The 12,112-nt window shown below is 35.3% G+C and overlaps 1 protein-coding gene across 2 annotated transcripts in view; it reads left to right on the top strand.

The window, feature by feature from the left end:
• Positions 1 to 12,112, top strand: part of CENPI (centromere protein I) — a 57,099-nt gene that overhangs the window by 15,946 nt on the left and 29,041 nt on the right. For both annotated transcript variants that reach the window (XM_006920713.3, XM_015596227.2), the window contains exons 8-15: positions 2,432 to 2,521; positions 2,852 to 2,980; positions 3,216 to 3,383; positions 3,536 to 3,656; positions 4,788 to 4,879; positions 6,373 to 6,490; positions 6,582 to 6,646; positions 11,090 to 11,184. In XM_006920713.3, the coding sequence (XP_006920775.3) occupies positions 2,432 to 2,521; positions 2,852 to 2,980; positions 3,216 to 3,383; positions 3,536 to 3,656; positions 4,788 to 4,879; positions 6,373 to 6,490; positions 6,582 to 6,646; positions 11,090 to 11,184 (878 nt within the window). The remainder of the gene's footprint in view (positions 1 to 2,431; positions 2,522 to 2,851; positions 2,981 to 3,215; positions 3,384 to 3,535; positions 3,657 to 4,787; positions 4,880 to 6,372; positions 6,491 to 6,581; positions 6,647 to 11,089; positions 11,185 to 12,112) is intronic.

Raw genomic sequence — 12,112 nt, 5'->3', positions numbered from 1 at the left:
GAGAAAGTGAATAGCATGAGCAAAGACACGGAGCTGTCAAACAGTAGAAACTGTTTGGGGAACTAGGTTGGTATGGCTGGGAAACAAGTGTCAGGGGGTAGTCAAAAATGACTATTTTATTAAAGTGACCAGTTTATTTATTTATTTATTTTGTTGACGTGATCTAGGAAAGCATTCTTTTCTAGATACTTAAACTTCAGTATATTTATTCCCTGATCATTATCTCGTCCTTACAGCTCTCTTGCATTATCATTTCTACTATACCTGCCAGGTAACAGAGATCTGTAACACTTTGGGTATAAAACAATAGGAAGTTGCAGTGCCTATGCCTAACTGCTGAAGCCTGCATGACCTACCCGAAGGCATTTAAATTTAATGAAAAACACAAACACATTCATGCTTCTCCAGTAGGACTATAATGTTTACAGCATACAGTTAGTACAATTCAGTGATTGTTCTTCTTTTGCATTCTATGGATACCATATCTTCTCTTAGCTCTCTGAGGATATTAATGATAATGTTTTTGTTCAAATTGAATTTCACTTCACATTAATAGAAATTGTGAAAAAGATATACATTTTTCAATGTTAACAGCAAAACATTTCAACAGAATAAGAAAATTTTTACTATAAATAAGCTCTTGCTGATTTGTGTTGATGAAAACAACAGTGTATATTCAAGTTTTAAAAAAATGATTTAGTACACGATTGTCTAGATATTTTAAACCCAGACATGAAATGTATGGCTTTATTAACATTCGATATAGTATGTTACTAAATTATTCCATCATCAGTGCCATTTATAAATATGCATTTATAAAATTGTTTTGATTAGCTATATTTTGGTGACTTTGGTTAAGTTCAACAATATCAAACCAAGAAGACACAGCCATGCTCACATATAACCGAACATATATAATGGTAACAGACATAATCAGCGTGTGAACAAAATATATTGGATATGTGAATTTCTGGTACTCGCAAGGACATGTATCCCCTCCATACTCATCCATGCCCCATAACTCCTGATCCATGGAGGAAACAAAACACAGAAATTGACTCTCAGATGATAAGCATGAATGGTGGGAAGTGTTATATTATAAGCACCAGGCCCAGTTGAGAGCAGTCTTTGGAACTGGAAGCGGGAGGTAGGTTTCTTCTTAAGGGTTGGTGACTGTGGTTTCTGGGATTCTCCTCTTGCCACAGGAATGAGCCTGTGTGCCTTAGGCTGTGATTTTGTTTTTCTCTTCCCAGCTTTGTCTCTGTTTCCTCAGAGTTCCTTTCTTTAGTTTGGTCTTTCACAGTAGAGGCTCTTCCCTAATACCCGGTAAACCTTGTTTGTCCATATTTAAATGATCCCTCATTTGCTGTTGCCTCCTTTCTTGTTCTCTTCGAATTTGTGATTTTTATACCTTTTCATTCATTTACTTTTTAGTGAGGCTTTGGGAGGACCCAGAGTTAAATACATATGTTCAATATGCCATGTATAAAAATGCCCCTTTTGAAAAAGAGTGTTAACTTTTTAATAACAAAGATAGATTTAGTTAAGTAGACAGTAAGTTCTAAAGGTCTTTCCACTACTAAATATCTGCTTTCTCGAAAAACATCGCAACTCAAAGCAAGCACTCTAATACTAATTGATAGGAGTACAGAGATCAGAAGATATTTGGGCATAGAAAAACTGGGTCATTTTGGTTTTATTATAATAAACTTAATTTCAAGAAGCTGTTATAAGGATGCTGTATTGCTAAGCCCCATTTTCTGCCTGCCTTATTTTGTATAGTAGTGGATTCAACAAAATTGTAATATAATAAAACAATTTGGTTACTTCCTTGAAATTCATTTTAGTGATATGTTTTCTCTGGATAGCCAGATATATATCAAACACATGTATCCAGCTGTAATGACTTCTGTCATTGTAAAATTCATGTTTTGGTTAAGACTTGCAGTTATAGCAAGCAGCTTGGCTACTGCATACCCATTGCTAGATTTCCTAGTTAATTTTTCGTGAATTATGATTTTAAATTATTAATATTTCCTTTGCTCTATTTTCTTGGCATCCCTTTTTGTCTTCCCACCTTCCTGTCTACATCAAGAATTAGTAAACTTTGAGTGCTAAATATGCTACCAGTGAGAGTAAGCCATGCTAACAGATATGACTGGTAAGACTAAGGCATGGGCAGAGAAGAAGAGAGAAAATATAAGGAAGAAGTAAAGTAGGGGAAAAGGTCATAAAAGAGAAGACAGGTTGGTGAGGGTTGTTTTACGATAGTTGATTTAAATGGCTGCTTTGATTTTTCTATAGCATTTGCCTATAACTATATCACATAGTAAAATTAAGGTCTGAATATATGTTTAATCTTTTATTTTATTGTTATTTGTTTTCTTATTGACCACAGGATTGAAAACTGAAAACTCTCATTTTATTTCAGGGAAAGCAGCCTTATCTCCAGGCTTTGTTGTCACTGTATAAGTTCTTTATTCCTACTTTGATTTCTGTATCTTTGCCTGTAAAGAAGAAGGTAAGGGATTAAGGAGCAATGAGTCATATTGAGATTGAAATATGCTGTTCTTGATGAAAATAATTTACAAATTTGGACTATAATGTTTACAGCATACTGTTTTAAGATCTACTTTGTGGCATTGTTTCTGGGAAGTATTTTTTAGAGATTGGCACTATGTTTTGATTGCATTCGATGTAATTAATTGATTCCTGATCAGTAAATCTTTAAATGGATTTGTATGGGTACAAAATATTTCATAATACACATTCAATTAATGAAGAGTTTGGATTTTATATTGCTTCAGCTTGTAGGTTCCTACTCTCATGTACTTTATATTCAAATTTATAGATCTTTTTTAAGAATTCAGAGAATCTGTGGAAGACAGCTATATTTGCTGTGAGGCAAAGGAATCAGGGACCTTCTCCAGAACCTCTAAAGCTGATGTTAGGTCCAGCTAATGTCCGTCCTGGAAAAAGAGTAAGTATCTAAAACCCCAAATGACTTGAGAGGCCTTTTTAAAATAAAGCCTAACAATAACCATTCAGATGTTGGAAGAGACTATAGATATTTAAATACATTTTTATTAATCAGGATTCTATGCAAACCACATTCAAGCTCCATTCATTGAACCACCTTAACGACTGCTTTTACATTTATATTTTGTAGTCTGTTCAGTCCATTGATAGATTGGTTTATTCTCTTTCTTCTTTAGAAATGGAATTCTCCGTCACTTATACCAGTGCTAGATTCCAGTAGCCACAGTAAAGAATATGGAAAAAAAGGAATGAGTCTTTCTGATTATCTTGGTAGGAATAGATCATTTCCAGTAGAACAGCTTAAAAGCTTCCCTCAGCTCTTACAGAACATTCATTGCTTAGAGGTATGTGACTGGACCATGTGCTGATTTGCATTTTCCATTTGCTCTTCATGGCCTTTCTTTTTGTGATACATTTCCTATCTGTTGATTTACTTGTTGCTCTCACCTACTTTTATATACTTATGTAAAGTTGACCGATTGTTTTGTCTTTGCAGCTGCCTTCTCAGATGGGTGCAGTGCTGAACAATTCTCTGCTACTTCACTATATTAACTGTGTCAGAGATCAATCAGTCTTACTGAGGCTCTATCATTGGTTGAGTCAAACATTACAAGAAGGTAGAAAACTGATACTTAAAAGTTGGATGAATGAGGAAGGAACAAGATAGTTTACAAATGGGTTTCTTTTATAAGAGTGTCAAATTCTAGACAGGAGGAGCCTTCATATGCTGTAATTATTTCTCTGGTAATCATATATTCAGAGCCTGAATGCTTCCCTTGTTATAATTTTAAGGGCAGTAAGAAAGTAGGTGTGTTGTTAAGGAAATACTGCTAGATGGCCACCAAAGCTCACTGGGTGACTCCACTTTGATGACCATCACAATCCAAGGACTCTTTATTTTTGTATGTCCGAAAACTTGCCATTAAGCCCCTAGAATCTTAAAAGCAATGCTAACCAAACTCAGAGGGGACAATTGCATAAACCAGAATGTCACCTTATTATTTCATAATGGAAGTAATTCTGGCAACCAAAACGTTCATGTCTGCCAACTAGAATAGCTCCTTTCTTAGGCTATTCAATATATATGGGAGCCAAATTAGTCATTAGAAGATTTTCTAATTATAGAATTGAAGGAAAGGGCAGCGAGGAAGTTTTTCATCCAGGCCATAGTAAATCTGATCATTTTATTCTTCCAAGGGGGTCGATTTTTCTAGAGATAGTATTTTGTTCCCCAGATTGTTTCTGTCCTGAATAAGTAACTCCTGACTCCTCATGTGTTTAAAAGTTGGTTTAAGTCATTCCAGGTTAACTCTCCTTTTTCTGCTTAGAGACTTCCTTTAGGTAGGATATGATACAGTTAGATTTGCACTTACAAGAGTCCTGCCACTCTTAGATTACCCTCAGCTCACTGTAGTTGAAGTTCAGAGCATTGGCAAACTTGAAATTCATACATTCATAGTCTCTTGGATTACTATGTGACATAAAGCAAATCACGTTCATTATATGTGAATTTTAGCAGTTGAATTTTTCACATACACTTTCCTCCTGTATTACTAAGTTCTTGAAGAACTTCTCACTATCGCTTCCATGTACTGTTGGACTCTACACTGCGAGTTGGCTAGGGTATATGAGACTGATGGCTTGTTTATATTTCTCATTTTTTTTTGTCACTTTAGAGTTATGGTAATTATGTTTTATGCAGTTGTTATTGTACAACAGGATGCTAATGTTTAATATTTCTGCTTCAGAATGTATTTGGTACAAGGTGAATAATTATGAACATGGGAAAGAATTTGCTAACTTCCTGGACACTGTCATCAGAGCAGAGTGCTTCTTACAAGTAAGATTCCACTTCTTACTAAAATTTATTTGGATAGCCATTGAAAACCTTTTCTTTAGTGCTCAACATCTTTTGTAAACAATATTTGCTTAATTCAAAATTCATAAGTAGAGCTGAGTTGAATTGACATTTGTCTTCGTACTATTGGATTTAAAGAAAGAATTTGTTAAAGTATGCAAATAAGTGAGAATGGCCTGTAATTTAAGAGCACATACTGAAGATGTACTTGAATGTATTTGATTAATCGAGTAAGCCAGTAAGATAAATCTCATAGGGTCACTCCTTGTATTCTTAAAATCAACATTGTTCAAATGTCAAATATGTTTTATTTGGCCTACATAACCCTCAGTTGTACTTTAAGCTACAACTCAGCTATCAGCACTATCAAGAAGCCTTTACTCAATACCCCAGTGTGGGTTAGATGTTTGTTCTGTGTGCGCCCGTGGCTCTCTATGTTTACCTGTATCATGGTACTTTTCAGCATCTGTTTCTCTATACATTATAACCTCCCAGCGGGTGGGAACCCTGTCTAAATTTTCTTCATGTACAGGCGTTCAGCTTGGTACCTGGTACAAAAGAGATGCTCAATTAATGTTGTTGAATAAATCTCAAGGATTTGGTGTGAGACCATTGAGTTGGAGTTGGGTGTGAATGATGCTGATGAGGATAAAGAGATGAATTTAGGTTGCTTTTTAGGTTTCCTGCTTGGGAAGATGATGATGGAATTCAGTGAGAAAGGGACTAGAGGAGGAGCAGGGTTGGAAAGAAAGATAAATTTGATTTAAAAGATGTCTGTGGGACATCTAAGAAGTCATATCCAGAAGGCAGTTAGATAAGGAGTCTGGAGCTCAGGAAAGAGAATTAGGCTAGAGACACAGATTGAAGACTCCTTATGATATAGGTGGTGGTTTTAGCTATGTTATTGGTGAGATTGTCCAGAGAATTCATGTCATGAAAAGGTCCAGAATAGAGTCCTGGTGTGCACTACTATTTAAGGCTCAGGGTGACAAAGGATAAAAGGAAGGCCCTAGGGTCTTACTTTGGTGGAAATGTAAATAGCCTAGATACTCAGTCCTCTCCAGATGGAGTTGCCCAGAGTTTGGGTTTGTTCTGTGGCCTCTAATGAAATTCCAGCCTCACTGTCTAACGTTGTATACATTTAGTGACTGTTCAAGTGACTGCATGTTCTCCAAAATAGTACAATTTTATTTCTCTTTAAAAATATTCCGTAACTTGACTTTTTACCTTCTTTCTAATTGATGAAGTTTATGGTGTTTGGAAACTCTATTGATAAAGATGCTGATATATCCAAATATTAATCATCTGATCCTTTTTATGAAGAAGTCTGGTACCTAACTCAAGACTTTGAATTATATTGATGACAAAATTAGTCTAAGAGTAAAACAACTAAAGCATAGAATAAACTGGTTGTTTAGAGAGCAGTTAAAACCGAAGAGTTCCATATAAGGTTTTACCATTGACTTATGTTACAGGAGGGGTTTTATTCCTGTGAAGCATTCCTATATAAGAGCCTTCCTCTCTGGGATGGCTCCTGTTGTCGGTCACAGTTCCTTCAGCTTGTGTGCTGGATTCCTATTAGTAACTTCTCTGGTACGTATCATTGAAATTTTGGGTGTCAGATATAATTCAATGTAATATTAAATAAAAGTATTTTGTATAATCTTTTTTTTTAATTTCCTAGAGGTGAAACCAGTTATTTTTGACCATCTAACACAGCTCTTCTTTACATCAACCATTTATTTCAAGGTAAAAAAAAAAAAACAAAAAAACTATCTAGCTTAGATTCAGTGGGAACCGTTATTCTATAGCCAATGGTCCATGATTCCAAACCCACGTTACGGCAGTGGTTTTCTAACAGAATTCTCTTGGACCTAAACTTGAGATGCTGCATCACTGAAATCAAAGTTAATGTATAGAGTTTTCTGCTTTCAAGGTTTTTGTTGCATATAGTTTTTCTAAACTGTTGTCGCTTATAGCAGATGACAAAATGAATGAGCAGGTGGCAAATGAGTATTAATAAAAACAGACTGGAGAACACTTAAGCATAGTTAGTTTGATCATAGTGGTTGATATTTTTGTAGATACACTTATTCATTTCACCAACATTTATTGATTACCCACTATGTGCTAGATATCCTTTTTGACACTGGAAATACAGTAATGACCAAAGTAAACATGTGATATTCATATTCATATTGTATATTTATAATATAGTCATTTTCTGCTAATAAAATTGTTCCAACCTTATATAGTAAATTGTGTTACTATTTTGAGGCATTCTCTGAAAAGACCACTGTGGCTTTCAATTCTACCTGACTGAGTTTGAAAGCCACTTTCTTACAGAATGGTTATTTCTATTCCAAAAGAATGACAATATAAGTAATGTTTCTTTTATAACTTTTTTTTCCACAAGAAATCACCTACTATTGGCCACATTTACAGGAAAAACATGTTGTCCTGGTAACTTACTACTAGACCAATATCATTCATATGATAATACACTCCACTTCTCTCAGTTAATATATTTTCAGGCCCTTCATTTTACAACTTTTTGTGATTTTCTTCCTATCTTCTAATTAGGTTATTCTTTATTTCTTCTCTTATTCCACGAATCTAGAGAGCTATTTATCTGTCAGTTTTAGGTTGAACCATATGAAGTTGCCATTTTTGTAGACCAGGGATGTTTAACGATTGGCAATTCCATATGTTCCAGCCTAATAAGTAAATAATACATTTATACACACATACATATATTTATATTTGAGAGTGGGGGTGGGGAGAGGAAAGGATGGAGGAAGGGAAACAGTGGGCCAACGACAGAACTCGGGAATACTCATTTAATTTTCAGCTGAAAAGGAGAGTCTAAGAAGGAACTTTTTCATGAAGTATGAAAATGTAATGTTATTAACCATTGTTACCCCAATAAATTTAATTTTTAAAAAAGTATGAAAAGAATCAGGAGAGCAATAGTGCCAAGGAAACAGAGAATACAGGATATCAAGGAGTGAAGGAACAATATTGCCATGTATCTCAGGAAGGTCCAGAAAGATAAGGACCAAAAAAAATTGTTTTGGAATTGATAATACAGAGGTTTTAGGTACCTTTGTGAACAGTTTCTGTGGAGTATGGGGGTGAAAGCCAGATTGTAGAAGTTGAGTCAATGAGAAGTGAAGACAAGACAGTGAGTATAGAATATGTTTCAAAGAGTTTGGCTAAAAGGAAGAGGTAGAAAGATAGCTATAGTGGGATTTTGAATCAAGGGATGGTTCTGGGGGTTTTTTGTTTTGTTTTTATTTGCTTCCAATGTGAGAAAAAACTGAGCATATTTATAGGTAGAATAGAAAGAGCCAGTCAAGAAGAGGGAGAGGTTGGAAATGGAGGATAATTGACAATGCAGGATTTCAGAAGTACGAAGGTACTAGTTTAAGACAAGATTATTTGCTCGGATGGATGTTGAGGGATTGGGAGGTAGCACTTATTCTTAAGACTGGGAGCAAGGACATATGGCTAGGGATATATATTCATACAGTTGGAAGAAAGGGCAAGATGTCGAAATACCTTGTACCTAAAAATGTTAAATTTCTCAAAATAGAAAGTGTGTTTTAGAGGACAGAATTGAGTAGGGGGTTTAGGAGGATATTATGTGCTTAGGACAGCTGCTGAGAAAAATAGAGAGAACTGCTTAAAGACAAGTAAAAGGATTATTGAGCTTCATTAAGGGCCCATATGAAGTTGGAGACCATAAATTTGGCGTGGTACTAACCTTTATAGTTGTGTGTTTTTCTTCAGCTCAGATGTAGGATTGATTGGAGAACATAAGTTATGAGTTGGAAGAAATCATTTAAGGTTTTGCTGGTTAAATGGAGTACAAGGGCATTGTGAATGATTAACAATGTGGTCTAGTCTAGATACGGAGGTAAGGCCAGGAGAAGGCTGAAAAAGGTAAAAATTGATATTAAAAATGAAGGAATCAAGGGATTGAATGTATCTGAAGGTGAAGAGCAAGAATAACTAGTTGGAGTTGAGGGTGGTAAAAGCTGGAAGAATAGGAGGTCATAATAAAGAAAAGATAATAGTAGATTTTGATGGTGGTTCAATTCAGGTTATGACAAAGTTTAGTATCTGGCTGTGGGAGTGTGTAACTAAGGTAGAGTGAAGATGAAGGTTATTTGGTTTGAGGTCAAGAAACAAGCTAAAGTAGCAGGTGGATCATCTTCATAGACACTGACATAACTCAGGGCCCGATGGCAGGATGCGAGGCAGGGTGAGAAGGTTTTCAGTGAATGTATACAAGTTTCAAGGAGGTAGATGACAAATATATGGAAAGAAAAAAAGTAAAAGGTAGTGTAGTTGGATAGTGTAAACCTCAAAGAGAAAGGTTTTTTTTTTATATAAGGAAGGAGGAGTAATAGTTTGGAAATAGTATTAAAGATAGATAGCTTTCGTGTTGTGTTAGAAAACCTAAGGATAGTCAAATTCATGAGAATGACTATAGCAAAGTGCAATCTGAAATGGGAGTCTTTGATCTTAGCTTAACAAATTCAGCTAATGTTACTGCTAATGAGGTTCTGCAGCTCAGAAAATAGTTGTAAATATTCTAAAACGGCAGATTTTTTCTGTGGCACCTGATTAAATAGAACATCTATTTGATTTATTTATACTATCTTTTTAAAACTCCCTTCTTAAAGGGATATTTATTTCTCATTTTATATTTACCATCTCAAAGAAGCTTATATTCTGTTCCCTTATTAGGAGTGGGGAGCTAGGGAATTGTCCAAGTAGTGAAGTGTGGGCTGTGGAAATGTTTTCAGAGGAAACAGTGTCCTGGCTGAGTGCTGAGGGAGAGCCAGGTATGATGAGAATAAGAAGACAGAGAAGGCACACTTTGAAGAATATGAAGGTGTAGGTTTAGATTACCATGGAACAGAAGTGCTGGAAACTACAATTGAAAGATTTGGGAAGGATGGGATCAATGAAAGGGGGAAAGAAGCACAGAGAAGTATAGAGTACAAGAAAGAGTGGGGTGACTAAAGGGTCATTCATTCACACTTGAATGTAAGGTGTCAAGGTTTTGTCCAGGTCAGAAACATCCAAACCTTAAGAGAATTTTTATGAGTTTATTTGAGCCAAACTGATGACATGCTGGGAAGCAAGATCTCAAATGTTCTGGAGAATGAAGGTTTTGCAGTGTCTTGTATACATTTGGGATTAAGGAGTGAACATAAGGAAGATTGTATGAAGGTAGAGGAAAGCAAGGTCCAGGAGAGTTAACATTGTGCTCTCTAGATAAGGTGGTTATACCCGCAGGGAGTCTGGAAAAGAGGATTACTTCTGACATTTCAAAGGTCTATTAACCTAGATGCACAAAAACAATGGACTCTGCTTAAAATCCTTTCACTAAGGAAGTTCTAAGCCTGGACGTTCCTACCCACTCAGTTAAGAATTTATGATCAAATCACACTGCAAGGTTACTTTCGGCCAGTGAACCTGTACATACCCCCTTTTTTGTTCACATTCTAAAAAATATTAATTGAACTGTTTGTATGAAGTAGCACTGAGCACTGGAGATACTCAGATAGTATCTCAGCCTTTATTTATTAAGGATGTTTCAGAAAGCTTTCTGTATTAGGTTTCGGGATGGTATGGATTGCTTTCAAATTTATAGATATTATGATTTATCCTCATAAATGCCCCAAGCACTCTTCTGTCAGGACTATTTATATATGTGAATGAGGAACTGGAAAATAAAGGCAAGGCCTGAGAAAGGAAAAATCTAGAATTGTTTGTTTTCCACAGTCACAGAAGACAAGATAAATTTTATGACCATCAATGAGGGAGTAAATCTTAGATGTAGATGCAAGGTAAAAAGAGTGGGAAACTCTTATCTGTAGCAACTACAAAGGATCTCTGAAAAGAGACAGGGGTGGGTGTTAATGTATTTGGTGATGTAATAAATGTTATAAATGAATGTAATATAGAGAAACAAGAATCTCTTCCTGGGCTGATAAGCTGGGGTGGGGAAAATAAACTTGTGCTTGTGTCCAACTGTGTCCTGGAGATAGATCAGGTTGGAGCAGCAGCTATTGGGTATAGTTCCTTCTCTAAGCCTCTGATTTAGTTTCTTAGTTCTTAACATTATGGTATGTCTGAATGATTTCATGAATACTTTCTTTTGTTTTGCCCCCTCAGTGTAGTGTTCTTGAGTGCCTGAAAGAGCTACTGCAGAATTGGCTGTTGTGGCTTTCTATGGACATCCACAGGAAAACTGTGCTGGACAGTCCTCTGTGAGTCATCTTACAAATCTTCAAGTTCTATTATATAAATCAGAGAGCAAACCCTAAGTATATAAGTGACTTGAAAGAGTTAATACAGCAAAACATTGGAGAACTGACATTGGAACTTGCAACTTTGGCCTCCATTCAGTTTAGCTTACTTAATAAAATGTATTCTTATATGTAAAGTCAATTTTGATAATGGCTAGAAAAATCTGTAATTTTACGGTATAGTTTTGTTTTGTTTTGTTTTGTTTTGTTTTTGTTTTTCTGATGTATTTTGGTTATATATTAACTTATTTTCACCTTGAAATTAAAAAAAAATAAGCCCTGAATTTCCATTATGTTGATTATTGTTAAATGTATACTTTATCCTTAAGGTGGAAGTAAAAGACTGAATTTCAAGGAACTACCTAATCAGGTTGTTTTGACTCTACCTAAAATCTTTGGCTTCTCCCATATTCTGTTATCAACCACATTACTTTTAACATTAATTTATATACTTTGTATTGCAGAAGATTGCAAACACACTCAAAAGTAGAGAAAATAGTACAGTGTTACCCCATGTACACATCATCCCACTTCAGTAGTTATGTTTAACATTTTTTTCACCTATAATAACTCTTACTTTCCTCCTCCTCCATACTAGATTTTTTTTTTATAAATTTATTTTTAATTTATTTTTTTGGTGACATTGTTTAATGAAATCCAGTAAGTTTCTGGTGTACAATTTAACAGTAAGGCCAATATATATATTGCATTGTGTGTTTCCCTCCCATAGTTATTTTTCTTTCCATCACCGCATATTTGACTCCTTTTACCCCATCTCTCTCCTCCCTCCTCTTACCCTTCGGTAACCACTAGTCTATTGTCCATGTCCATGAGTCTCTGTTTGTTTGTCCTGTTTGTTTGTTGCTTTTAGGTTTATATCTCACATATA

This window comes from Pteropus alecto, unplaced genomic scaffold, assembly GCF_000325575.1.
Source record: "Pteropus alecto unplaced genomic scaffold, ASM32557v1 scaffold179, whole genome shotgun sequence".
Lineage (NCBI taxonomy): Eukaryota > Metazoa > Chordata > Mammalia > Chiroptera > Pteropodidae > Pteropus > Pteropus alecto.
This window is presented reverse-complemented; position numbering and strand designations above follow the sequence as displayed.